General features: G+C 35.5%; 1 protein-coding gene across 3 annotated transcripts in view; it reads right to left on the bottom strand.

Moving 5' to 3' along the window:
* The window catches only part of SLC9B2 (solute carrier family 9 member B2), a 46,197-nt gene that overhangs the window by 5,485 nt on the left and 13,900 nt on the right, over positions 1-26,812 (bottom strand). For all 3 annotated transcript variants that reach the window (XM_032460813.1, XM_032460806.1, XM_032460823.1), the window contains 8 exons: positions 24,198-24,368; positions 21,812-21,954; positions 20,824-20,951; positions 19,438-19,613; positions 15,702-15,808; positions 13,806-13,955; positions 5,887-5,995; positions 2,772-2,908 (listed from right to left, as the gene is read on the bottom strand). In XM_032460813.1, the coding sequence (XP_032316704.1) occupies positions 2,772-2,908; positions 5,887-5,995; positions 13,806-13,955; positions 15,702-15,808; positions 19,438-19,613; positions 20,824-20,951; positions 21,812-21,954; positions 24,198-24,368 (1,121 nt within the window). The remainder of the gene's footprint in view (positions 1-2,771; positions 2,909-5,886; positions 5,996-13,805; positions 13,956-15,701; positions 15,809-19,437; positions 19,614-20,823; positions 20,952-21,811; positions 21,955-24,197; positions 24,369-26,812) is intronic.

Below are 26,812 nucleotides of genomic sequence, written 5' to 3' on the forward strand. Positions count from 1 at the left end.
AATTGGAAGCACGATAAGACAAGCACATAGAAAAAAGGTGTTATTTTATCATTTGTAGAAACAAATGTCTTGTTCTTTTGCTCAACTAAGAAAGTTCTATTTGTCTTCTTTCCAATTGTACTAAGGTTGGTTTTGCTGATCTGAAAGCTCTCTCTGCCCTTGCATCAGGAAAGAATGATTCATATGTACCTGTTTGCATAAGGTGAAGTTGCAAAAATATCAGGCAAGTATATTTCAAAACACAGGCAAATACTGATTTCAGATATTAGTTAACTATAACATGATTCTACATGCTAAATTCCTCCAGTGTAAAGATGAATGTTACCGGTCATCTCATTCTTTTCTCTTTAGGAATTTGGAATTATGAAAGAACAAGATGAAAAAAATGCAGTGATACTTACTGCAAGATGGTGAAGTTTTAACTGAAAAAAACACGAGACTATCTTTTGCTTTAGAGCTTAAACTCATTGTTAAACATCCAGAAACTTGGAAGTGGTAGGTACCTTTAAAACTTGAAGTTAATCTTGTTAGATATTTGGTTAACTCTTTGCCTTAGGAGTTGGTGAAATGTTTTATTTAAAATTTACCTACTGGAAAGTGTTATAAAAACTTATTTTCTTTTAGAGACAAAATGCAAAATTATCAGTACACATGGGAAAAAATATGTCAATCAATCTGGTTATCCCCTTATTCCACAGAATGCAACAAGGCTGGCCTCTAGGACACTGACACAGAAGAGAAAGTATCAGTGTGGATGAGATGCAATGGCTGAGACTACTGATTGCCCAAAAATATCTGAATGCCCGTTTTCCCTTCTTTAATAGAACTCCTGAATTTTAGCTGTTCACACTGCTGTACAACTAGAGACCTTTTTTCAGCCTTCTTTGCAACTAGTTGAAGCTATGTATCTAAGTTCTGGCCACTGCGAGGTGAGTGAAAGTGAAAAATGCTACTTGTCATCATTCCCTGGAAAGAAATGGACACTACTACCTTATCCTTTTCCCCCTTCCCATTGGATGAGAAATGGTGAAAGCTGGACTCACGGATGGAAGGCACATGCTGAGGACCGCGGTCACCGTGCCAGCTCTGGAATGCCCATGCTGGACTGTTGCTTGGGGGAGAAATAAAAACCTATCTCATTTAGTCCCTGTGTTTGAAGGCTCTCTGTTATTGCAGGTTACCTAATACCATAACAAAGTCAACATTTTATGAGTTCTCAGCAAGAACTGCACACATCACAATGTATATTTCTCTTTCAGTTCACTTTTGTGTGTATAAATGTGTATGTGTATATTTTGGTGTTTGTATGTTTTCTGAGTTGTCCTTTAAAATATGTTTCTTATAATAGGTCATAGAGAAAAAGTTTGAAGAACACTAATATGGAAAAAAATACAAAAGAAAGTCTTGTTTCTTGTGCAATGGTAAACAAAGAAAAAAGAAAATTTTATACAATACTTGCTCAAGAACATGTATTATTCAACACATCCTAGATAATTTCTCCTCATTTTATTTTATTCCATTTTTTTTTAATGGAGGTACTGGGGCTTGAACCCAGGACCCATGCATGCTAAGCAAGCACTCTACCACTGAGCTATTACCTCCCCCTCCTCCATTTAAAAATTTGCTTTACTAGCAGGAAAGTACCATCTTTCAAATTTTCACACTTAGAAACGAATCTTTCATACCAAAGTTACTAGAGTGATTATTTTGATATTTACCTACTAAAGTTATCGGAAGTAGTGTGGAGGCTGGAGACATTGTGAGGGAGAAACTATTCCACTTATGTATTATATTAACCTCACAGCATTTTTGGCCACTATGTCTCAGACACTTTTGAAAGATTGAAAGAAAAACTTCTCTGGAATAATAACTAACTCCACAGACACACAAAATCTGGAATATAATTACAGAGCAGCATACACAACCTTTTAAGCTTCCTAAATTAAGAACATCTGATTTTCATTTCATGAACCAGAAATTTACAGATTTAAATAACTGCAAAATAATCAAGGATAAAACAGTTAAATCCCGTTTGCTATAATTAGTCAGAAATACACAGTACAATCAGGGATATGTTACATTTGCAACAAATGATAACCTCTATAGTTCTAGTTTAATCAGCAATTATAGATATGCTACCAAACACCTGGGCAATCCTTTCAGGCACCTGTCTGTTAGTGCCTTGTTCCTTAGAGTGCACAAATTTTGGGTCACGGGATTGAGACATTTGGCAGGAGGCTCAGCTGATTTGAAAAATTTAATATCAACTAATAATCTAGGAAATGAAGTATTTTCTGAGTTGTCTCTCAACAAATCTTTCTCCATTATATATAAAGGCTGTGGTCAAGCATAACAGATCATCAATCATATTGACACTGAAGTATCTTCTAATGCTAAGATGGGCCATGCTATTTCTGTTTCACTCTCTTCTTTGAAGATACTGAAATGAAATGAGTTAATAACTATCTCTCTGGATGATTTAGAGAGCTCTGACTGGTAAAAATCCAAACTCTTCCCTCCTGCTACTACTGCTTTCTAGTAGTACAGAGATTTATTGGGGTTTTAATTGTACTCTGATGAACTAAAGAAACTTAAATGAGCTGTCATATTTAAGGAATCAATACACCAAAAATACAACTTTTAAAGAGTAGACTAGTATAAATTCTTTTCATAAATCAAATTCCATTTACTTATTTTCACCAAATTTGAACAAGACTTTTATTCAAAATTTCAAGGTATCATATAAAATAGGAATTAAAATCCATCATTACCTGGACTGTGGCCTTAGGAAGCCATGCAAAAGAAATAAATATCTTTTCCTTTATGTTAAAACCAGCAAAACACACCATCAGATATGTAGTCAGAATTCGTATCAATACTGCAATGCCCAGGGTGGCAACACAAAGGCCTGTAAGAAGTATTCAATTTTTAGACATAATGAAATACTGGGTGAAAAACTGAATGTCATGGTTATTGACTCGAAATTCTTTCAACTGAAATCTAAAAACATTTAAAAGTTAAAGAGACAAAATGGCTAGGCATCATTTATCAAAACATCAATATTAAGGATCAATAGACAATTTGTGTAGAAGAAAGTATTTCCCCTAGATTTTTTTAAAGTAAAAGGCAAAAGATCTATTTGATCTGAAGAGAAACTAGAGTATTCCCCTAGATTACAAACAGAAATGTATTTGAATTTCTACAAAGGAGATTTGAGTGTAACTTCTTTTATGCATTATAGCAAGAACCATACTTTCTTTCATGTGCTTACTTAACATGGATTTGTTAAATGATGACTATGCATGGCAGGATGTGGACTAGGTACCAGTATACAAAAACGCATAATGTACAGACTCTGCCTCTATGAACTTCAAAGACAGGAAGACAGGAACATAAACAACTAATTAATACACTATAAAATAAGGGCAGCATGAACATACTGGTAAGAGGGCATAGAAGAGGAAAAAAATTAATATTTTCACCAAAGTGGTCAAGAATTATTTACAGAGTATAAGATCAGAGGTAATACTCAAAATATTTATGAGCCAGTATGGAGGCAATCAGCCAACCAGAACAGAGCTGGTGGTGCAATGACCCAATCACAATAGACACTGGCAGCCCACACCTGTTTCATCATACTGGTGTGTACAGCGACAGCCTGTTAACCCCGGCTGTCCTGTACAGCTACTTCATTCAGTCAGCATTTAGAACACTTTGCTGATAAAGATAAGGGCATCCTGATTCGCAAAATAAAGGATTGTAACTTGGCTGCTGCAGGCCACTGAACCTGAGAAGGGCACTGTTGAGGGGACTGGTAAGTAACAGGATGATTTTTAAAAAGGTAACATTTGTTTACACTGTGCCAGATTCTGCATTAAACTTCAAGTATATTAATTTATTTAATCCTTACAACCTGTGGGGTACTTACTTTCATTTTACAGCTGAAAAAAAAATGAAGTTCAAAAGGGATAAGTAACTTTCTCAAGTTATTTGGCTGGTACAAGTGACAGACATTGCTGGGGGCTCTACTGTAAATCTGCAGTATGATTTCTTTACAGAAAAGTTTTGTGGTTTTCTGTTGGAGGATACTTCTCACAGGTTGGTGGACTTTCGAAAGTATTTGTTGCTGAAGTACAAGATGCAAAGGAGATGATACCATTCCCAGGAGGGAACACTAAAGGTTTGGCGAGAAGATGATGAGGAAGTTTTAGACACATTGACTCTGAAGTTTTGTGGGATTTTACAAGGGGTGATGTCCAATCAGCCATTGGATATATAGATTTAGAGACAAAGGTTTTGGAATTACATAGTTTTTAATCAAAGTCACTGAGTGTAGATGGGCTCAGAGAAGTGATAAAGAGAGAGAAGCATAGAAAGCTCTGCAAAGAACTCTGAGGAGGAGAGGCATTTAAGCCACATATGGTGTAATGGAAGACTCAAAAGGCACTGGGAAATATGAAGTTCCAGAACTCAATGTGAATATGTTTTAAAGTGGTCAGGAGCAGCAAATGCTGCTGAAAGGTCAGGTAAAATAAAGACTGATAAGTATTCAGTGGATTTAGTACTACAGCCTTGGTGAGAGCAGGGTTGGCTGTGTGATGGGGCAGAAGCTAAACTAAAATGACCTGAGGAAGAGGATGAGAGCTGAAGTGGAAAAGGGGAATATAGGTACCCTTTTAGGAAAAATTTGAAAGGAGGAATATAGAGAGTGATAGGTGAGGGGGGAAGTGAAATGGATATATATTTGCTTTAATAGCAGGAAAGTATCATCTTTCAAATATATATATCCTTTATATGTGTGTGTGTGTGCATATTTATTTAAATTTTGATTGTGATAAAACACACAACAAAACTTACCAGCATAACCATTTTTATATGTACACGTCAGTAAGCCTTAAGTTAAACATTCACATTTTTGTGCAACAAATATCCAGAAAGTTTTCATATTGTAAAACTGAAATGCTGGACCCATTAAATAACAAATCCCATTTCCCCCTCCCACAATCCCCTAGCAACCACATTCTACTTTCTGTTTCTATAAATTTGACTACTCTGGTTACCTCACATAAACAGAATCACAGTATTTCCCTTTTTGTGACCAGCTTCTTTTACTTAGTGTAATGCCCTCCAGGTTCATCCACGTTATAGCATGTATCAGAATGGAAGGACATTGTTTAAGATGGGAGAGATTAAAGTCTGTTTAACTTCTGAAGAGGAGAGAGCTGTGACAAGGATATTTGAAGACACATGAGAAAAAGGGCAGAATCTGTGCATGAGATCCAGGAGTTGGCAGGGGATGGGATCCCTAGTGTGGATGGAAGAATACTGTGATGTGAGGAAAGGAGAAAACTATGAGTATACGTGTGTAAATTAAATTTTTCTGTGTAGTGTTATGAATTAAGAGAGTTTTAACATGATGGATTTTGAATGGGTGAATGAATAAAAGAATGAATGAACAAATAAACATTTCTGTTCCATGGGTATATATTATAGGACCCACTAGTTATCTTTAAAATTCTGGCCCTTGATCAGGATAAGGCCAGATGGACATTCTTATCCTTGAAAAAAAATGTTCAGGCCTGCATTTTCTTGATGCTAGTTAGCAGTGTCACTTTCTTTACAAAGAACAATATTAAAGATATAAAATTTACTGTTTTAGGTTGACAGACATTATTTTCTAACTACTCTAAGAGACTTAGATCATTATTAACTTTTTAGATAATTATGACAATGGGAACTACTGAACATATACCTAATACAGATATTTCAGCTGAATATGAAAAGAGTTGATTTTAGCAAAAGTACTATTTTGACTGGGACATTGTGCTACACACCAGAAACTGACACATTGAAATTGACTATACTTCAATTAAAAAAAATTCTTACCTACAGTTTCTGGTCTGAGAGATGTAATGGACACCTCTGCTCCAATCAATCCAAAGAGAAGGGGCTGAAAGATGTACCAGGCTCCTGCTATAATTTTTTCAACATCTGCCTAAAGGAAACACACACACACACACAAGAATTTTTATCATATGACTTTGAGAGTTCTAAGAATTTTACTAATTTGAAATTTGAGTCATTTCGACCTGAGATAGCTTTTATCTCTCTATAGTGCCTATAAATAAGAAGTTAGCTAGAATAGAGCAAAAAATTGCACAAAAATATTTCTAACACAATTAAGACATTACATGAGGTGCTCTAGTGTTGGTTTGCAAATAAATGTTAATTGAAAAGAGTCTTATAAAGTAACTTTTAGGAGGACTTCTTTTTCTGAATATACAATCTGTGTACGTGTATTATAATAATTAATATTACTATATTTATTATATTATTATATTATTTCATACTTTGAAATTTTATTAATTTTCATTCAACAGTGTAAAATTAAAGACCTTATATTAGTGCATATGTCTAGATATGTACCTCATTATTGCTGCAACTGTGGTACAGAAGTACCATGGTTTATACAATCATTTCTTTATTAATAAGCTTTTAAGTTGTTTCCAATTTTATTGTGTCTTTGTAAAAATTACTGTTTATGGTTATCTCAAATCATGCACAAAAATTAAAGTCAGGTATAACAAAGTGCTGTGCCAGTTATTAATTTATTGCTTTTTGGTTCCAAATCCTCCTTTCCTTGTTGCTCTGCAGAAAGTGGGGCTGGGCTCTTTAAATATTTCTCCTTTGCCAGTTGGCACCCTATTCAATTTTGTCAGTAGAAGGCACTGAAAGATAGTGCAAGAGAAGGCAAGCTTCCAGGTTTCTGTGGCTCCTCCCGGCAAGATCCTTCAGCACCAGGCTCCTGCAGTCTCGGTGGTTTCCCAAGTGCCAGGTCCCTACAGTGCAGGGTGGCCAGCAACACCCAGTGGCCAGCAACTTCTTCCAGCCTACTCCTAGGGTGGTTTCATAAGTAACTCCCTTGGGCAGTATACCTCCCCATGCACCCTAGACGGTGGATTTCCCATAAGTTTGGAGCACAGATTTCCAGCAAATTCTGCAGGCAGGGCACCACTGTGACTTCTCTGCTACCCAGTGAACCAAGGCTCTAACAAGGTCTGGATTCTCAGCCCTGGGGGTGGAAGTAGTGAGGCGGGGTGACGACGTGGAAAGGTAGGTTTTATCTCAGCCCTAGGAGTTTACAGCTGCTATTCTTATATTATTTATGGGTCTCTTTGTATCTTACAAGCCAGTCCCTTGTTATTGGATTCCCAGGATGGTTAATAATAAACTTTCCCTATTCCAGTTACTATGTGATTTCTCTTTCCTTACAAGACCCTAACTGATAAAAGCATAACTTTATAACACATAACACAAACATCCTAGGAAAAGACTGACACAATCGACCATGTAAAACTAAAATGTCTGTGGAAAAATAAACCATTAAAAAAAGGTGACAAACCAGGAGAAAATACCTGTACTATGGGTAACAGAATAAGGAGCAATAGCCAATCAATAAGAAAAAGATACAAACCCTAATAGAGAAATGGGCAATGCATATATACAAGTAATCACACAAGAAGAAAAAGCATAAGATGTTACAACTCAGTAATCAGAGAAACACAAATTGAAATAATATACCACCATATTTGGACGGGGAAAAGGGCAATCACATTGGAAAAAACACTAAAAAGTTTTAATAAGGTAAAGTATTTGTAAGACTGTAAGCAAACTCTCACTAATTGGTAAAAGAACAAACTGTCAATGCCCTTTTCAGAAGGCAATTTATCAGTACCCATTACAGTGCTTAAGAATTTACATTGAACAGAATTTTTTTTTAATAAACTAATAAGAATCTATATTTTTGGAGAACACTTTTACACTTATAATTACACGTTTTTAAGGATCTGCACTTCCATATATGTATGGAAGTTTGATATGCGGGATTTCATTGTTTCTCTATTTTCTTCAGTTACTATTTCTGATACGTTTATTAGAGTGAAGATTCTATTTCTTCTTAGCTTATAAATGTTGAAAGATAGCGTATGTGAGGGGTTAGCTGACTTATTTATATAGTTCTATTCCTATATCATGAAAGAAGTTATGTTTCTACATCATAAGGAATCAGATAATTGTCCATCAACAGATGACTGGATAAAGAAGTTGTGGAAGATATATATATACACACACACACACACACACATATATATATATATACACATACATATATATATATATATATACATATATATATACACACACACACACACACACACACATATATATATATATATATATACACACACAATAGAATACTACTCAGCCATAAAAAAGAATAAAATAATGCCATCTGCAGCAACATGGATGGACCTGGAGATTGTCATACTAAGTGAAATGAGCCAGAAGGAGAAAGAAAAATACCATATGATTTAACTTGTATGTGGAATCTTAAAAAAAAACAAAAACACACAAATGAACTTATTTACAAACAGAAACAGACTCACAGATGTAGAAAACAAACTTATAGTTACCAGTGGGGAAAGGTGGGGTGGAGGGATAAACTGGGAGTTTGGGATTTGCAGATACTAACTACTATATATAAAATAGATAAATAATAAGGTCCTACTGTATAGCAGAGGGAACTATATTCAATACCTTACAATAGCTTATAACAAAAAAGAATATGAAAAGGAATATATATATCTGTATTACTGAATCACTATGCTGTACACCAGAAATTAACACAATGTTGTAAACTAACTCTACTTCAGTTAAAAAAAAAAAAGGAATCAGATAATGACTTAGGTTCAAATTCTGCCACCCACTAACTTGTCCTCAGCACCTCATTTTTCTCATCTGTAAAATGAGAAGTTTATATTAGAAAACATCCAAGATATTCTATCTTTTAATGACAAAGACTAGTTCTACCAAAACGGGTCCAGTTGTCACCACCTTTCCAAATATCTTTAAATTTTACTTTTCAATTTAATTTTTAGAATATATCATAGGTAAAGCTCAGATTTTAGTTGATACCCATAGCCGTAAAGAACAAAATCAATTCTATTCATTTTAGGTTACTTAGCCTTTTGTTGCCAGGACTAATTGTTTAAGGACCATCCTCAGAAATATTTCATGTACTCAGAACTCAGAAGTCCTAAAAAGTTTTCTCTACCAAATTATTTTTATTTCTAAACTGCAGACGAAGGCTATGATTTGCTTTTTGATTATAACACTTTAGACTAGTTGAACATGAGACATGGGCTTATAAACTGTATAACTTAAGAATGAGAGAAGAATCAAAATGTATCTTCCCGTGAACTTTTCATAACTTCAAAACCAAAATGAATTTGTTTATAAAGAAAATGGAGTTATCAAATAAGTTAAATATAAAAGATGAGCCCAGAGGTACGAAGACTGTGTCGTCCATTGAAAAGTTAAGGTCACTTTATTGGCATGCACCAATAGTAAGAATCTTCAAAATTACAAACCCCTTTCAAGAATGGACAAAAGGAAAAAGTTAAGAGAAATGGAGGTTTCATCATGAGTTAAATAACTACTTAAGTGGATACTTCTCTTCTTAGAACAATTCAAGATTCAGAGGATCCAAAATATATCAGGGAAAAAAAAACCCCCACAACTATACAGCGCCTCTAGAAGCACTGGATTTGAAAACAGATGAAAAAAATAGATAATAGAGGCTTAAAAAAGGTGAGTGCATTTGAATACAACAAATAACAATATTAATGACCGTATGGAAGAATCAAGCCGAAAAGCATGAAATAATGTCAGAACCTACAGGCACAAATAAAATTTTATGAAACATTTTAGCTTTTCAAGGTATAACTCAACAATAGTTGAGTTGCTATAGTGCTGTTGAGTATACAAGCATTTCATTTCCATTTATATAATAGCCACAACAATTCTTTAAATGTGATTATTATTTTTTTCCACATTACAATCGAAGAAACTGAGTGTTAGAGAAGGTAGGTGACTTTTGGGGGATTACACAGCTCAAGAGCCACAGAATGGTGATTGGAATCCCAGTATTCATATCTTAAATTTTGTGCTTTTTATTATGTACTGCTCTGGAGGTAGTTATAAAAATAATAAGGGCTATTATTCACTGAGTGTATTCTATGACTAAGGACTTTGCTTTATAGAGATTATTTCACTTAATCCTCCACTCTATGAAGTTCTGGCTATTATCACTTCCCACTTGAGAGATAAAGAGATCGATGACTGAGAAGTTAGATAACTTGCATGTGGTCATATAGCTACTAAATTGTAGACTGGAGGTTAGCTCAAGCTGTCTGAGCTCTTGACCTGACGCTATACAACAGAACGAGGAAAAAAAAAAGAAATCCAAAATCTGGACATGTTGGTTTGGCGACTCTGGAAGTACTAAATTAGAAAAGATATGGAGAGTGCCTGCCACAAAATTAATTCAGTGAAGATTCATTTTCCGTCCTTTTTTTAGGGAACCATTTTGATACATTCAAATGGTATGTTCTCATCCTGGGTTGGCCACCTACTGGCTTTGTGACCTTAGGCAATCTGTCTAGTATCTCTAAGGTCTTAGTGTCCTCATTTGTAAAATGGTTTGATATCTACCTTTCAAGGTTACTGTATAGAGTAAATAACATATATAAAATTTCACTAGCAAAGAGAACTTAAAGGAAAAAAAAACTATTGAGAAAAGATCCTAAAAAGAGATTCATAGTTCTGATCACATGAAAGTACATATTAGTGTGTAAAATTGAAAAGAATATAAAAAGGCATAAAAAGCTAATTTCATATATGTAAATGTGTGTATATAGATATATGTATGTATCCTACAGATCAATAATCAATCAATTAAAGTTCAGAAGATAATGGAAAAAGACCTATCAAAGAACAATAAAAAAACCCAAACAAATGGTTAAGTGTATGAAAATGTGTTTGATTTATTATTAATCAAAGAAGTATAAAAGAAAACAAGATACCACTTTTTACCTCTCAGTATGGCTAGAGTAAAAACAATAATCTTCTAAGCCAGTGGTTCACAATGTGTGGTCCCCAGATCAGCAGAATTAGAATTACCTGGGAACTGCAGAAGTGCAAATCCTCAAGTCCCATCATAGTCTAACTAAACCAGAAATTTGGGAGCAGGAACCAGAAATCTAATTTAACAAGATTTACAGGTGATTCTGACGTATGCTCAAGTTTGAGAAACTATTCTAAGCTGATGAGGGTGTAATGACATAGGTACCTCATATATTACTGGTAGAAAGTAAATGGATACAACTCTAGAGAGCTGTTTGGTAACATGTGGCAAAAAAACTCAAAATGTTGTTATCTGACTCCAAATTTTCACTGAATCATGTCCTAAGGAAATGATTAGAAAATGTATTTTAGCATAATTAAAAATAGCAGAGACTGAAAATAAACTACATATTTAATTATAAGGGAATGGTTTAAAAAAATTATGGGGCATCCGTGTGTGTGTGTGTGCATGTGTGTGTGTATAAAGAGATATACACAGGAGAGTAGCCAGAGGTAAATATGAAAACCAATGTACTTAGCTTTTTCTCTGGGTTGCGGATTACATTGACCTTCTACGTAATCAGTCAGGGTGCAGGCAATTCAGGCAAAGTTATGACAAATGCAGACAAACAGCTGCTTTGTTTTGGTTTACAACAATTTTTTCTGTACAACCTACATTATATTCTACAGAACAGTGTCATTGAAATTCATCAAAGTTTCCTTTCTTTGTCTTTCTATGCCCACAGCTAATCCCCACTTGCATGGAGATTAGTGTCCCCCTTGATTTCCTGTTGCTAAAACTACTCTTTTATGCTATTCCAAATGATATGGCTTCCTCTTCACTGTTTTTTAAAATCCTATCATTTACAAATTTTGAGACTTAATTTTAAATGGCAAAGTTTAGAAGTATAATGTTTTTAGTATACTTGATATGGCTTACTCAAATAGATGTCAAAATATAAAAATGTGCCCTGTACAATAATGCTACAGTTGTGTTACAGGGTAGTACAAGTCACTCGAGTCAAATGTGAGCTTAAATCCCAGTGCCAATTTCTAATTTTGTGACCTTGGACATGTTTTTTAAGTTCTCCTGATTTACAGTCTCTATAAAATGGAAATGATAATACTTTTTCAAAGTTTCCTTTGTGGAAATAAGTGAAGCCATGTAAAAACAAAGGTTTAATAAGAGCAAATAGTTATGAGAGATGAGGGACGATAAGAGTACCCGATTTATACGAGGAAGTTCATTTACTTTTTAGCCTTTTTCTTGTCAGAATGCTACATTATTTGAAATCAGGAAGTAGAATTGAATAATATACGTGACGCTGAAAAAAAGAGTAGACCTGAAACAAGCATTATAGTCAAGCCTCCTGACAGGGCAGCAAACCTAGGTGCCCATCTGGTGCCTAGAGCAGGGTTTCAAAAGGACTCTCTCTTTTCCCTCAAAGCCCAATCCGTCTCAGCCCACTTTCCTCTGGCTTCAGTACCCTTTCCTACACAAGGCTCCCCTTGTGTAAGAAATGGGAGCCCCTACCCTGCCCCTACAAGGCAGCTCCTACCAATCCCTCCCTTTGCTAAAGCAAGACGGGTCATGATTATACTTGCTCTAAGTTGATAATCGCACTCTTAGAGAACAAGAGCCTCCTACCTGAATGCTGTTTACCCACAAGGAAATTCTGTCTCTATCGTATCTCTGCAGAGCGTCACATAATTAAATATGATTACATACTTAATCTCAAAATTTATAACCCTCACAATGTTTCTATATGACATTATATTAAGCTTAATTATTTTGAGCAGTGGTCTTCAGGTTTTCCAAAATGACATATCTGCATTTAGTTTAGGTCACATACACCTAATTTCTTCATTAAGCAGAACAGCATATGATCCTGTCAAGTTCTAATGTATCTTGAAATTAAAATAAATAAATGGCAACCAGCTAATTTCCATAATACATCCTAAGAAAATGGATAATCTTAATGATCTTGAAAATTGGTAAGAAAAATCAAACAATCTCATAAAAAATGGGCACAGGCTTTTGAACAAACTGGCTAGTAAACACATACAAAGATGATTAGCTTCATTCACAAAGAAACGCAGATCAGATCAGCAATGACGTACATTTTTCACACATAAGATTAGCAAAATACCTGAAGACTGAAAACACTCAGATCAGAAAAGCAAATCCTCTCCCAGAGTGTTGGTGAGAATTAAAAAGGCAAACCGATATTAGCAAAAGTATCAATGCACACACATTGATCTACATCTTCAGTAGAGCAATCCTATTTCTAGAAAATGTATCTTACAAACTCAATGATACGCTATAATTAATTTTTTTCACAATTTAATATTTCTGAAATTAGGATGTTACATCATAATTTAATTGGCAGCATTCTTTTTCCTTCTTGGTGGCATGTAAAATAATAGTGCTTCTTCGACTCAACAGTATTTAGAGCTTATGAAATACAGTATATATAAGGGCATTTTATTGAAGCACTTTGTCTTAGCAGAAAATTAGAAACAATCTAATGTCTATTAGTAGGAGACTGATTAAACAGTATAGCAGAGCTATTCAATGCAATACTCTGCAAACCTTTCAAAGAATAAGGAAGGCAGCATGGAAATAGGACCATGATATGTTTTAGGTGGAGACACCGAGTTGTAGGTTGGCATGTAAGGAGGAAAGGATGTGCGTGTGTGCACTTGGGCATACCCTTAATGCATAGACAATAGCTTTTATGATTAAATAACTTTTTTAATTTGACGTTAAGAAACTATCTGGAAAGAAAAAATTAACCTAATCAGAAAGTACTCATAAGCAGAAAAATTTTAAATGAATTCACCTTTTGGCTGGCCCATCCCTTGCCTGCAAGGAAAGCCATGACCAACGTGCACAGTCCTCCTGATCCAGGGAAACCAAAATACGTGCTGCTGAACACAGCCAGCACAGACAGCCCCAAGATAAGGAATGCTCTCTTCCACACCAGTTTGTCCTTGAGGAGAAAAGAGGTTGGTTAGCTCAATTATTTCATGCAAAAGATTTTTAATCAGTTGATTTTTCCATATTCAGGACTTAGTAGAAAATAAAAAATGTCTGTCTGTGCACATAAATGCATGACATACATTTACTTTCTTTTTCTTAATAAAAGTAGAGTTAGCACAAATGCACAAATGTCACTTTCTCTTCCAGAAACACCAGTCACTTTTCTCTGCTGTTATCAAAGCAGAAGTTCACAGGGCTAAATGAAACAGCAGAAAAATACACACGGGCTTTGGGGTCAGACCAGAGCTTAACTTCTAGCTTTTACACCACTGGCGTATGTAGTTGGACACATTATTAGTCTCTTCAAGCTTGCTTTCTTCCTTTCCAAAAGCACAGGGATTTTAAGAAGGCTAAAGATGTAATATCTCCATTATTTTTAGGCTCTTTGTTTATTCTTTAATGTGATGCTCTCCTGGTTTTTCTTTCTAAATCCTTGAAAACACCAAGAAGCTTTAAGAGGCTGTAGGCTGACAGTAGTTTTTTGCTGTAGCTGATTTTTAGTCTAAGAAATGTGCACCTCTCTCCCTTTACTTTTCCCTGTTCAGCCTTTTAAACTTCTTGATCCTTTTATAGAAGGCAGGCAGGCCTTTAGAAGTATTTGGCTTGGAGGCATGCAAGCTCTGCCATTGGGTTACCCAAGTCCATTCCCAGCTTCATGGCTTTCCAGCTATGTGACCTTGTGTAAGTCACTTCTCCCTAAGCCTCAATTTCTTCATTGGTAAATGATCATATTAAGAGTACTCTCTTCATGTGCTATTGTGTGGATTGGACTGGATTAGCACTTCCCAACAGAATGAACATTCAGTGATGGCGGAAGTTTCTATATCTGCAATGGCCACGAGTAGCTAGTGGCTGCTATACTGAACCACTGTACTTACCACATCATCTAATACATAGTAAGAAACAAACTGTGAGCCATCATTTTTCTCTTTATTTTGTTGCTTAATTAGAAAATCCTATAATTTTCTTTCACATATTCATAAAATCTTTCACAGACAATTTCACTTGGAGTTTTTGGAGCACAATAAAAATTCAAAGCAACATACATTGTGATAATGTTCTACTTTAGTTAAGCTTCTAGTTGCATTCAAAATGCTCTGAAATCTCAAAATAATGCCAGTTATTAAAGGGGAAAAAAAGACTTTTATATATTTACCTATTCTAAGAGACTTAGAAGGGTAAAAGAAAACAAAACCTTTGCTTCTTATTAAGAAATCATTGTATACAATAAAGAACTTTGATATCTTTAGTGAGAAATACTGGACTACATTATAATGAAATGTTAAGGTCTATCTATTTGATAGTATTAGAATCTGGGGTATTTTGATTCTAAAAAAGGGGGCCCAATGAGCCATTTTATATCTTGATTTAGTTGAGTATTACAAATAATAATTAAAAATTAATAAATAAAAAGATGCATCATATTATTCAAGAATTGATGTTATTTGTTTTACAGTGAAATTTGAAGTATATAGAATATAAATTAGAGAAAAAAATTCCCAGGCTGCATTAAAATCTTATACATCCAGCTCCCTTTATAAATCTCATGGACAGCATCGATACTGCAATAAGCGGTTTTAAAATGGGGGGTTGTTTTCTAAATCACATCCTTCACATTAGCTTTCAGGGGAGTGTTCCAGAACGTTTTTCCAATGAGATTTTAGAGCACGACTTTCTCACAGATTATTTCTCTTACCTGGTCACCGCTTGGAAAATACCGAATAAAAAATCCGAGAAGCAATCCAGCCGCCATACCAATGATCACTTCCAAAACTCCCTTGAGGACATTAAAAACTGTGGAGCCTAAAAAATACATAAAAAGAAAAACTTCATACGGAATCCTAATTGCATAAATATACAGACTTTAATCATCAACAAAAAGCATCTAATTATATAGAAAAGTTCACAGATATTTCCTGCTCTCTACATTCTTAAATATATGTGACTTAAAATGTCAAGTAAAATGGGCCTACATTGAGAAAGGTACGCATATTACTGGAGATAAATTTCAAACCAGGCACAAGCTATGATTTGTGCACTGTTTTCTATGTTTACTTTAGTATAAATTTACTTTATTATTTACTAAAATATAATATGAAAGATAAAATTCATGGATCAGATTTAATTTGTTCTACTGTATTATATGCTGGGTAAGTAGACAGATCTAGTGTTCAAATTGCCATATAAGAGCTTAATTTGTTAATAATAAATGTATGCTGATTTTAGTAGCTCTAATAGGTATAGAATACAGTAACTTAAGAATTTGGTAATTAAAGTCAAGAATCTTATCTTACTACAATGAATGCAGGGGACTTACCCCTTCTCAAATGCTATTTCTAAGATTAAATCTTAAAATAAACTATTTTTGAAATTGCTCTTAGAAAAGTCTTTATTTGTTGCTTAGCTTTTTTGAAATATCATAATAGAGAGATAAGTAAACTGTATTTTTCCCCATAGCAAACAGAATTTAGGAAACGTTAATTAAAAAAATCTTTGTTAGCACATTGTGCAGAAAATTATATTAAAACTACTCAACATATAAAGCCCTTCCTCACACACAGTTCTGAGAAAATATGTACTAACTAGTTACGTGGTTTTTTTGTTATTGTAGTTTCGAGTACCAAATATGTCACCCCAAACTATGCCACTGTGGCATAAAGATTATTTTGATCTGAAGGCAATTGAGAAGAAACAGATACAAGATAAGTTCTCTGCCTTCTCCCTATTTGCTTTTACCTATTTTTTATTCATTATTTTTTTTTTATTGAAGTATAGTCAGTTTACAATGTATTAATTTCTGGAGTACAGCACAGTGATTCAGTTATACACACACACACACACACACATATATATGTATATATTCCTTTTCATATTCTTTTTCATTATAGGCTATTACAAGGTATTGAATATAGTTCCCTGTGCTCTACAGTAGGAACTTGTTGTTTCCTATTTGCTTTTTAAAGTAGGACATAAATTTATAAAGTTGGCCCTCTCCCCTCTCTATCAGGAAAGACAGAAGTTAACCACTGAGACAACCCGGAACCGTTATCGGCCCAGGGACAGCACCAGCGGAATCTATGTAACAAACCGCTGAAACCTCATTTAACAAGAGTTTGCTCATATATTTGCCTTTCCATAATTGGCTGTCTTGAAAAGCTCAAAGTCCTTTTCCTTTGCCTTGCACTTCTCTACAAAATTATTGTTCTTTGCTACAATGCTATATAAGCCCCAATTCTAACCACTCCTTTGAGTCACTCATCACTGAGTACTCCTGAGTGTAAGCGTCTCATACATGCTAATAAACTGTTTTTCTCTTGTTAATGTCTTTGGTCAGTTTGATTTACAGGGCCCCAGCCAATGAACCTAAGATGGGTAGACAGGAAACGGTTTTTCCTCTCCTCCAGTTTCAATCATCTCTCTTATTTAAAACAATAATTACCTCTGTAGTAATCTTACTTAGCTAGGACAGCTCTCTTTTAGGTACCGGTGTGACTGTTGAAAGCATCTAGATATGATAGTGGCCTATGTCTCCAGCTATTTCAGTAAATAATTTACAACAAATGTGTAGAAAAGAGCTAATTGGTTTCAGTCTCTGATATAGTAAGTTTGTTTGTTTGGTTTTTTTTTAAAAAGACTTTTTGGGCCCCACTTCTGAAAATTTTGACTGAATAAATCTGGCAGGGCCTGGGATCCACCTTTTAAAGAGGCTTCAGGTAGTTCCCATCCAAATGGCTTAAGGACCGCATTTAGTGGGGCAGGGCAGAAGGAAAACAGCATTACTGACCGAGAAGGTACTTCAAGCTATCCACGCCTGCACTCCAGCACACCCTCTTCCTTGCCTGCTCTCATCCCAGGTGATTATAATGCAAACCCTATGTTGCTGTAAAGCCATGGTTTCCATTCCCAGAGGTTCTGATTTAACCAGTCTAAGGTAGTGCCTACATGAGTATTTTAAAAAATTCCCCAGGTAATTCTAGGGTGCAGCTGAGGCTGAGAATATTTTAAAGGTATATACCAGGAAAACAGTAGGAACGTAGTTGGATAGGTAGAGCAGAATTAAAAATGACAAAAGTGTAGATTTGACTTAATAGGTAACGGGGATCCTCATTGGATCTCGAACAAGAAAGTAACATTTTAAAAGCCATATTTTGATAAGATTAATTCACCAGTGACACAGCAGGGGCTGGATATGAGGCAATTTCGGGGCGATGGGAAGAGGTGAAGTGCTAGGTAATCAGCAGAAATCATGCATAATCAAAAAATACCTTTAGCAGGGTGGAGAGACTAAAAATTCATGACTTTCTAAGATGTGTCCCCACTAAATAATCTGAAGCTAAATTTAAATTACATTACCTTTTGTCAATAATACGAAATTGCAAATCTTATCTCCCAATAGTGTATGTCCAACTTTTGCAGATTATAATAATTTAAACTACTGAAGAAGTAATGATCTTTTACCTATATGTGATTTAATCTGCATCCGTGGATGAAGATTAAAAAACGAACTTTAATTTATGTTGCACCAAAGGAGAGTAAAAGTGTTGAATAACCGTGGAAGAGAAGAAAAATGCCTTAACTTCTTTCAGTATTATTACTTAAAACATAATGTGCCCATATCAAACACTTCATAAGTATTAAAAAGTACTCATTAAAATCATAGCTGCTATTACCCTGTAGGGAAAATGGAGTCACTCAGGCTCCCTCGCCGGACATCAGGCACCCAGTGACGCAGCTGTACTGTCCCGCATGCGCAGTACCCGTGTGGTGCTATGTAAGCATGACTTGCACCACGCAGGCGCACTGGTTAGCTCCTATCGTAGTTGGCTAGATGCTGGCTTCGTCTGCCTTGATACGTAAGGCAGGCGGGGCTTTTCCCCACCTGGGGCCATTGAAGCCCCTGTACTCCTCCGCGAATAAAGGCACGTCAGAATACCTACGGCTCTGAGAGTGTTCTTCCATCTGCCAGAATCCGTGAACCTACCAGGCCCTGAGCGCCTGCAGTACATACACAAAAAACGTTGAAGATGAGAGAGCAGAAACTGTTCCTATTTTACAAGAGCCCTGTTCCTGCCACTTGGCCTGCTCTCTGTCGCTGTCCTCATGGAAAACCTACTCAGGCCTCTGTGGAGTCTTCCAGATTAAACTTTCCCAGAGTCTCCATGCAGGAGCTGTTTTTGTCCTTTTTTAAACGTTGCCACTTTGAATCTCCCCTTTCTGTACTTAGCAGACCGTTTGGGCAGCCTATGACTAGAGGGTAAAGAAAGACAGGAAGCTACCAGGCCCTCCGTAGGTATGGAACTAACTCTTGGGAGGTGCTTTCCCTATTTTAACTTGCCTAAATCAATTATCAAGCAAATATGCCATGCTTGTAACGTCATAAGCTATGTCTCTAGAGTGCAAGAGAACAGCATGTGGTGAACGGATCAGTTTACCTGTGGAAAACGCCATGCCCAGGCAGGTGTTGAAGCCAGTGATGGCCAGAATGTCATCGAAGCTGCCAGCAGCCATGAGTAAGGTCGGGACGCCCTTTTCAACGCCGTAGCCTCCTTCCTGCAAGAGGAGCATTGAAGGCACCACAACAGCTGGAGATACAGCACCTAAAACAAAACTAAGCAGGCAGTGCTTTGAGCAAATATGTCAGTCTCTTACTCGTTGTTACTATTACTGAAATTATAGTAACCTCTACTCTTCTAAAGGTTACACTTTAGACAACCAGTCTTTCAGATGGCATCAAGGCACCAAACCAGAAACGTAAACACATGCAGATTCCACAGAACACTTTTTCAAAGTGTGACCATGGACAACTTATACTGGAACTACTTAAGTTGCCTAAAAATATATACTTATGGGTGGCATAGAAGATCTAACGGGGTTATGCCCCAGGAATCTGCCTTTTTAAAAACAAAACAAAACAAAACATTCCTGGTATGAGGTTTGAAAAAAATGGCCACGGACTTTCTGGACTAGAACCCAGTGACAGTAGGCCTTTTATCAGGATCTGGTATGTAAAATAAGACAACAGATTAGAAGGAGAAGGCCATAATGAACTGACAGCGATACTCATAATGGCAGCAGTAACAGTAAAAAGCATTTTATAGTGCTGACTATGCTCCAAACACCGTTTTAAGCACTTTATATATGGTAACTAATTTAATTCTCACAACAACCCCATGAAAAAGCTACAATCATTATCTTCGTTTTGCAAATAAGTAAACTGAGGCACAGAGAGATTAAATAATTTGCCAGAGACCGCATAACACAAAGTCATAGAGCTGGGATTTGAATCCAAGCAGTACAGCCCCAGAGTCTTACCCATGGGAAAAACTTCTTACTTTCTGCCTACATATTAGTATTAAATTCTTACCAAGTACTTTCACATTTATTTACTTCTCCTGGCTCTTAACCATTAGAAGTAAGAACTGATGGTAGAAAGAATAGACAGCAGAACCACCTAATCAAACAGCCTGGTGACAGAAGGAGGAGGAAAACAGTGCTGGGTGTTGATCACTATTGATGTGTTTCTTATCCTTTGTGCAGACTGAGGTGAGATCTGGCTTTTCTCTCACTGGCATGGAATCACGGATAGGTAAAAGATCATTAATTTTCCAGTAGTTTAAATTATTATAATCTGCAAAAGTTAGGCATATACTATATACATATACTATAATTTGAAGTTACAGTGTCTAGATCATGCTGGAATATCTATGTTGTATTTTCTGACGTCCTTAAGAAAATGCTATTACAACTTTCTCTTGTATGGAATCAGAGAAACCCTAAAGGTCTATGCATATTTTTATACAACAAAGAAAAACCATTACCCCAGCAGAAATCCCCATTGCCACGGTAAACCCATGAGGAAGTGGGCAAGAACAGCAGATGTGCACGCCTCTACGAGACAAGGACCCATGGATAATCTTACACAGACACCTTTCAACTTCTTCAGGGCCTGAAATATACAGACAGACATACCACAATAATGCTCTAAAGACATGCAGAAATTATGACATTAAATGCTTTTGCTTCTGTATTCAGACCACATCTGGAGCACCATAAAATTTCCAGGAATGCTCCACTCAGAACATCCAGTGTCCTAAGTGTTTTAGAGATAGTTTATTTAGTCCTTGTAGTCATCCTGTGATTTGGGTAATATTATTACACCCATTGTGTAGATGTCCTTATCTAAAAAGGTACAAGTTAAAGTAATTTGTCTAAGATCATGGCATTGGTGAGCTGAGGAGCTAGGTTTGCACTCAGGCGGTCTGCTTCCACAGTCTGTGCTCACAATTCCCACACTAGCTGACTTAACCCACTCAGTTTTAACTTTATAATTTGTGGCCCCCAAATGAGGCTTGGGTGAAAACCTCCATCCTCAAGAACATTCATTCCCACATTCAAAACATACATGAAAAAAAGCATTACAAAACCACATACTTAAGACTCATTCTACATACTAGGCAGTTTCCTGAGCCAGTATAGTTATCTCCAAACTCTTGCATAGGGCTGTGCACACCAAAAATATGATATCTTCTCTCTCACAACCAACATCTATAACTCCAGCCTACATTTCTGTCAGAGAAAGGGGGGACCTTTATTCTTGGTGCTGTCCCCAGATGGTACCTCCACCTTTCTCCAAGAAAGAGAATGGGAACATCTTCCAGGGATAGTCCTGCATGAAATACATTCTATTCTTTTCTTGTGAATGTCATGCAGTGTCCACTCCATTTCCTAAAGCTTAGTGATTCTAAATACCGGCAGGAGTGAAGGAACAAAATTCCTAGTCAATAATTAGAAATTTGTACTTCATACATTTGAATCAAGCCCAAGGCCAGCGCGAACCAATATGACAGACAGGGCTATGCTTCTCAGAGCAGAAGACCATTGGTGTTGGACCTGCACGTTATCACTGACGACAGGGATATTCCTGATGAGAAACCCGGCAAGCAGCATGCCTAGAATGGAGAAGTCAAACAACTCTTTAGTAAGTTTTCAAATACAGAAAATAGGTTTTGGCACTTTAGCTGTGAAAGAGACTACCCTACAATCTTAGGAACCATCTTTTTTTTCTTTGCTTAGTGCTTAGGTGGAATGAGGTTAAACTTTTAATTACAAAATTAAAAAACTGATAATAAATTAGAGGAGTTAAGAAAAGGTTTTAATATGCAAGAAAAAATGAGATTAGAATAATTAATAACTGAAGTCCAGCACAGCACTCTCAACTTAGATTGCATATTAGAATCACCTGGGAAGCTTTTAAAAGTTCTGATGCCCAGGGCATATGCCACAACAATTAATTCAGAATCTCTGAGCATCAGCTTTTAAAAAACTTCTTGAGGTGATTCCTACGTGCAGCCAGGTTTGAAAACTTACGATCTTGCTATGGAAAGTGTGGACTTTGAGCTTAGGAGAAATGCAGAAACTCAGGCCCCACCCCCAGATCTAGTCAATTAGAGTCAGCTAAATTTTAACAAGGTCCCAAGGTCATTCTTCTGCACAATAAAGATTGAGAAGCACTGATTTAGATACAGAGGTCAGCAAGTGTTTTCTGTCAAAGGCCAGAGACATTTTAGGCTTTGTGGGCCACAGGGTCTCTTTTAGAACTTTTCAACTCTGCCACCGTAGTGCCAAAGCGGCCACTCACAATATGTGGATCAGTGAGCCCGGGTACGTTCTAATAGTACCTTATGTACAAAAAGAGGTAGTTTGCCAACCATTTATCACAGCTCACAGGCATATTTTGCAACAACTCATTCTAACAATAATCCAATTAATACTTTAGAGAACAAAAAGCGCTCATGATAAATAATATGAATTAAGCGAAATGACTTTAGTTTTACCTAAAATTGAAAAATATATTAAGAAATAGTACACAGTAAAATGTAAATAACTCGACTTCTTTTTATATTTAGCTTCAACTATTGACCATAAATTCAAAAGCAAATAGTTTTGGTTTATGTTAATCAATACTGACAGTCCTCATTAATACAAAATAACAAAAAAATTTAACTCAGGAAATGTGTGCAAATATACATGCATGTGTAAAAGGGAAGTGATTTTAAAATAAAACTTAATGATTTATACATCTGTTAGAAATGGATACATGCCTTTTGTGGTATAAGGAAAGTGGTAAATCAAAATTTTGTAATATGGAATTCTTTGAAGAAATATTAAAGACACAATGCCCAGTTTTAAGACTAATTTTCATGTGTATCATGTTTGAACAGTTCTCATAGCCTCTGGAAGAAGATTTTTGGCTAAATTTTAAAAAATAAGAATGATAAAACAATAATACACTCAATGGTGTCCTGGTAAATGCTTAACAAGTAGCTCTCCAAAAAAAGTGTGTGTGTGTATCTATATTTATATATTTATTATAAATTTTACAGATCTAAAGAATGTTTAGAATACAGTTCACAGATGTACAACAATCATCACTATAAATTCTATATAGCCAGTTGATTCTCACAGAATGCTTTCATTGTTTTTCATTGCTCAGCTCCTGTATCCATAACCCACTGTGGTTGAAGTTCAAACACGAATTGACAAAATTAGACCTTAAATGACTGCTTGACTACTATCTGGTTTAGCAAAGAAGTCACTCACATCACTGATGAGCAAGTGTAGTGTCACCATGAATGTTGGGTGATATTTTTATGTTAAGGAATAAGATAAAATGAAACAACAAAAATGCTCATTGGAACTTAACTCGTTTGTCAGTGAAGTGAATGACTAACAATATATCAAGCCTGATGTACAGCACTTGCTGATCTCTGCCTTAGAGATACTTCCACTGTGGCTGACGTTGAGCTACCAATGTGGTGTCACTGAATGCGGACTTAGGAAGAGAGCGCCAGAGGCACACCGTTATATGTTATATCCATAATAGAAGGAGCACAGATAAGGGGAAAATTTAGTAAAATAATTAGGAAGTAATCAGTTTCGAATATTCACTGCTCTTGCTTTTAATGCAAGCTTAAAAATTTTAAGAATATATAATTTAATTTAAAAAAATCACTTTAACAACACTGAACTTAAAATTTAACACTGGCTCACTGAATTTAAAATTCAACAACTGGCTTTGGCTCTAGTACAGCAAATATAGAAATAGTTTATATTTATTTCTGAAAGCTTTCCAAACTATTGTTTTAAAAATATGATTTACCTCTAAAGAAAACAAGAAGTGTTTAGCACTTACCCAGAAGAGGAGGCAGAGGAGGTAACGTAGGTAACTTAATGAGCCCAAAAAGTTTACCTCCAAAGATGGAACAATAGAATAGGATTATAATTCCAAATAGGTTTCCTCCAGGAAGACATTCACTGCCGGTAATTGACCAAACAACAGCCCACAGAAGAACGACCATGGTAACTGAAATAAACCAGGAAAACTAGTTTCTACCAACAAGTTGTCATACTCTGGTTGTAATATAATCGAAACATTAAAAAAATAAATATTGAATACATATACAAATATTTATAACCCTGTGTAAGTTTTAAAGAACATGTAATATGAACTGGGTAATCACCAACCATCTTAAGAAATAAGATATTACCAGTGAATTCACCTACATGCCTCTCATAACCCCAATGCCCATCTCCTTTCACACTGCTAGAAGGAACTACTATCTTGAATATATTTTTTAACCATTCCCTTATTTTTCCTTATAATTCTACCATAAATATTCACTAGTTAATAAAAAGAGAAACAGTGGCTATCTTTATCCTTTTCACAGGAACACAAGAATATCTGAACAATTACATGCCAGTATTTTAGTTCTCCCTGGAATTAAACATTACTGCTCAGTGGTAGAATGTGTGCTTAGCATGCACGAGATCCTGGGTTCAATCCCCAGTGCCTCTGTTAAAATAAATAAATAAATAACATAATTACCCCCCCGATTATTGTTTAATTTATTGTTTAATTATTGTTTCTTGTCTATAGTCAATGTTTGTTGAGAATAACCCATATACTTACCTTTTTTTTTTTTTTTTTTTCTGATCATCATTCGTGATGGCATCTCAAACCTTTCTTTCCTCTGGGCAATTATTCTGTTACCTGAAGTATTTCCTTTAGGAGAGGTATTTCTGTTATTTTAAAATTTTTTGTGTTTTCTTTTTTCTAACTGAAGTTACTATGTCTCAGTTACAATGTGTCAATTTTTTGGTGTATAGCATAATGTTTCAGTCATACATATACATACATAGCAAATATTAAATACTGTATATAAGATAGATAAAAAACATGTTTCTTCTGTATAGCACAGGGAACTATATTCAATATCTTGTAGTAACCTATAACGAAAAAGAATATGAAAACAAATATATGTGTGTATATGTATGACTGAGGCATTTCTGTTAGAATGTAAAGTATGTTTCCCTGTTTGAACACCTTGTGTTTCACAAAATTGTATATTGAAAATAGAACAGCTCATGGGAAAAACAGTTGAGCAGACCACTCATGATTCAAAATTTGCGACCAAAGCACTAATAAAAACAACAATCCTAATAAAAGTACCATAGCTGTCAAGTCTCCACTAATATTTGTATCTCCCACAGTCAGCCACTTCTTTGCAGACCTGAACTCTGGAACCACACTTCCTATTTCAAAATGCAGAATCTTGAAATCATTTGCTTTAAATGGAGAGCAGTTCCATCAAAATCTGATCCAGAAGGTAGCTTCTCCATCAGTCAAATGGTTGTTGTTGTTATTGTTCGTTTGTTTTTTAACTGAGGGAAAAGTGTTGGCAGCTTCTTCACCCACGTGGTTTCATTAGAGGAAAGCTTAATGTTGTGGAAAGTTCAAGTCTTTGAAGTCCCTAAGAGAGCAACTAGCTGCCTGAAATGAAAGCACTTCCAAGGCTGCTCAGCTTTTTTTAAAAACTTTTTTTTATTGAAGTGTAGTTTATTTACAACGTTAGTTTCAGGTGTAGGGTGTTCAGCTTTATCTTTAAAGTTAGTAAGGCTTTATCTTCCATTGTAAGTAAGTACATATATCTGATCTTTTTCTGTGTGTGTGGTTTTTCAATTCACTTTGTACTTATCTGCTATTGTTTGATGACGTTAAGTACTAATGTGACAGAAAAAATTATGTACAAAAGTGCAAATTCCATATTGCACCAACAGAGTTCCCTATTTACCACTGCATGTAAACTAACTGATTAGGAAACACTCTGGCAGAGCATGCTCTCCTTCTCATGAGGACCTGTTGGTAGAAAATTCTTAATTTTATTTACCTGGAACTATCTTCTCATTCTTAAAAGACAGCTTTTCTTGGTATACAATTCTAACTTGAGAGTTACTTTCAGTTCCTTGAAAATATGACTCCTTGGTTTTCTGTCTTTCATTAGTTTTTAAGTCTAATTTCAGCTCTTTTAGGGAATTCTTTTTCTTTGGTCTTCTGCAATTTCAGTATTTGTTTAGGTATGGCTTCCTTTTGGTTTGCTTAGGATTTATATTTTTTTAATCAATTCTGGAAAATTCTGTACATCTTTAAATATTTTGTCTTCCTCATTCTTCCTGGTATCTTTTTCTGCAACTATGACTAAAAAGTCACATTCTCTTCTCCATGCTGCTAACTATACTTTCATATTTTCCATCTTTGTCTTTGTGCACTGCATGGTAGATAATCTCTTTGGGTCTATTTGCTAGTTCACCCATTTTCCTTTCACTTACTCTGCTGTCTATCCACTGAGTTTTAATTTTTAATTATTGTACTTTTTCATTTTTAGAATTTGGCTATTAAAATATGCTCATTTTTGTAAATAGTTATTTGTTTTGTACTCTTATTTGCTATTTCCTCTTTAACTTCTTTAC

This window comes from Camelus ferus, chromosome 2 (genome assembly GCF_009834535.1).
Source record: "Camelus ferus isolate YT-003-E chromosome 2, BCGSAC_Cfer_1.0, whole genome shotgun sequence".
NCBI classification, from domain to species: Eukaryota; Metazoa; Chordata; class Mammalia; order Artiodactyla; family Camelidae; genus Camelus; species Camelus ferus.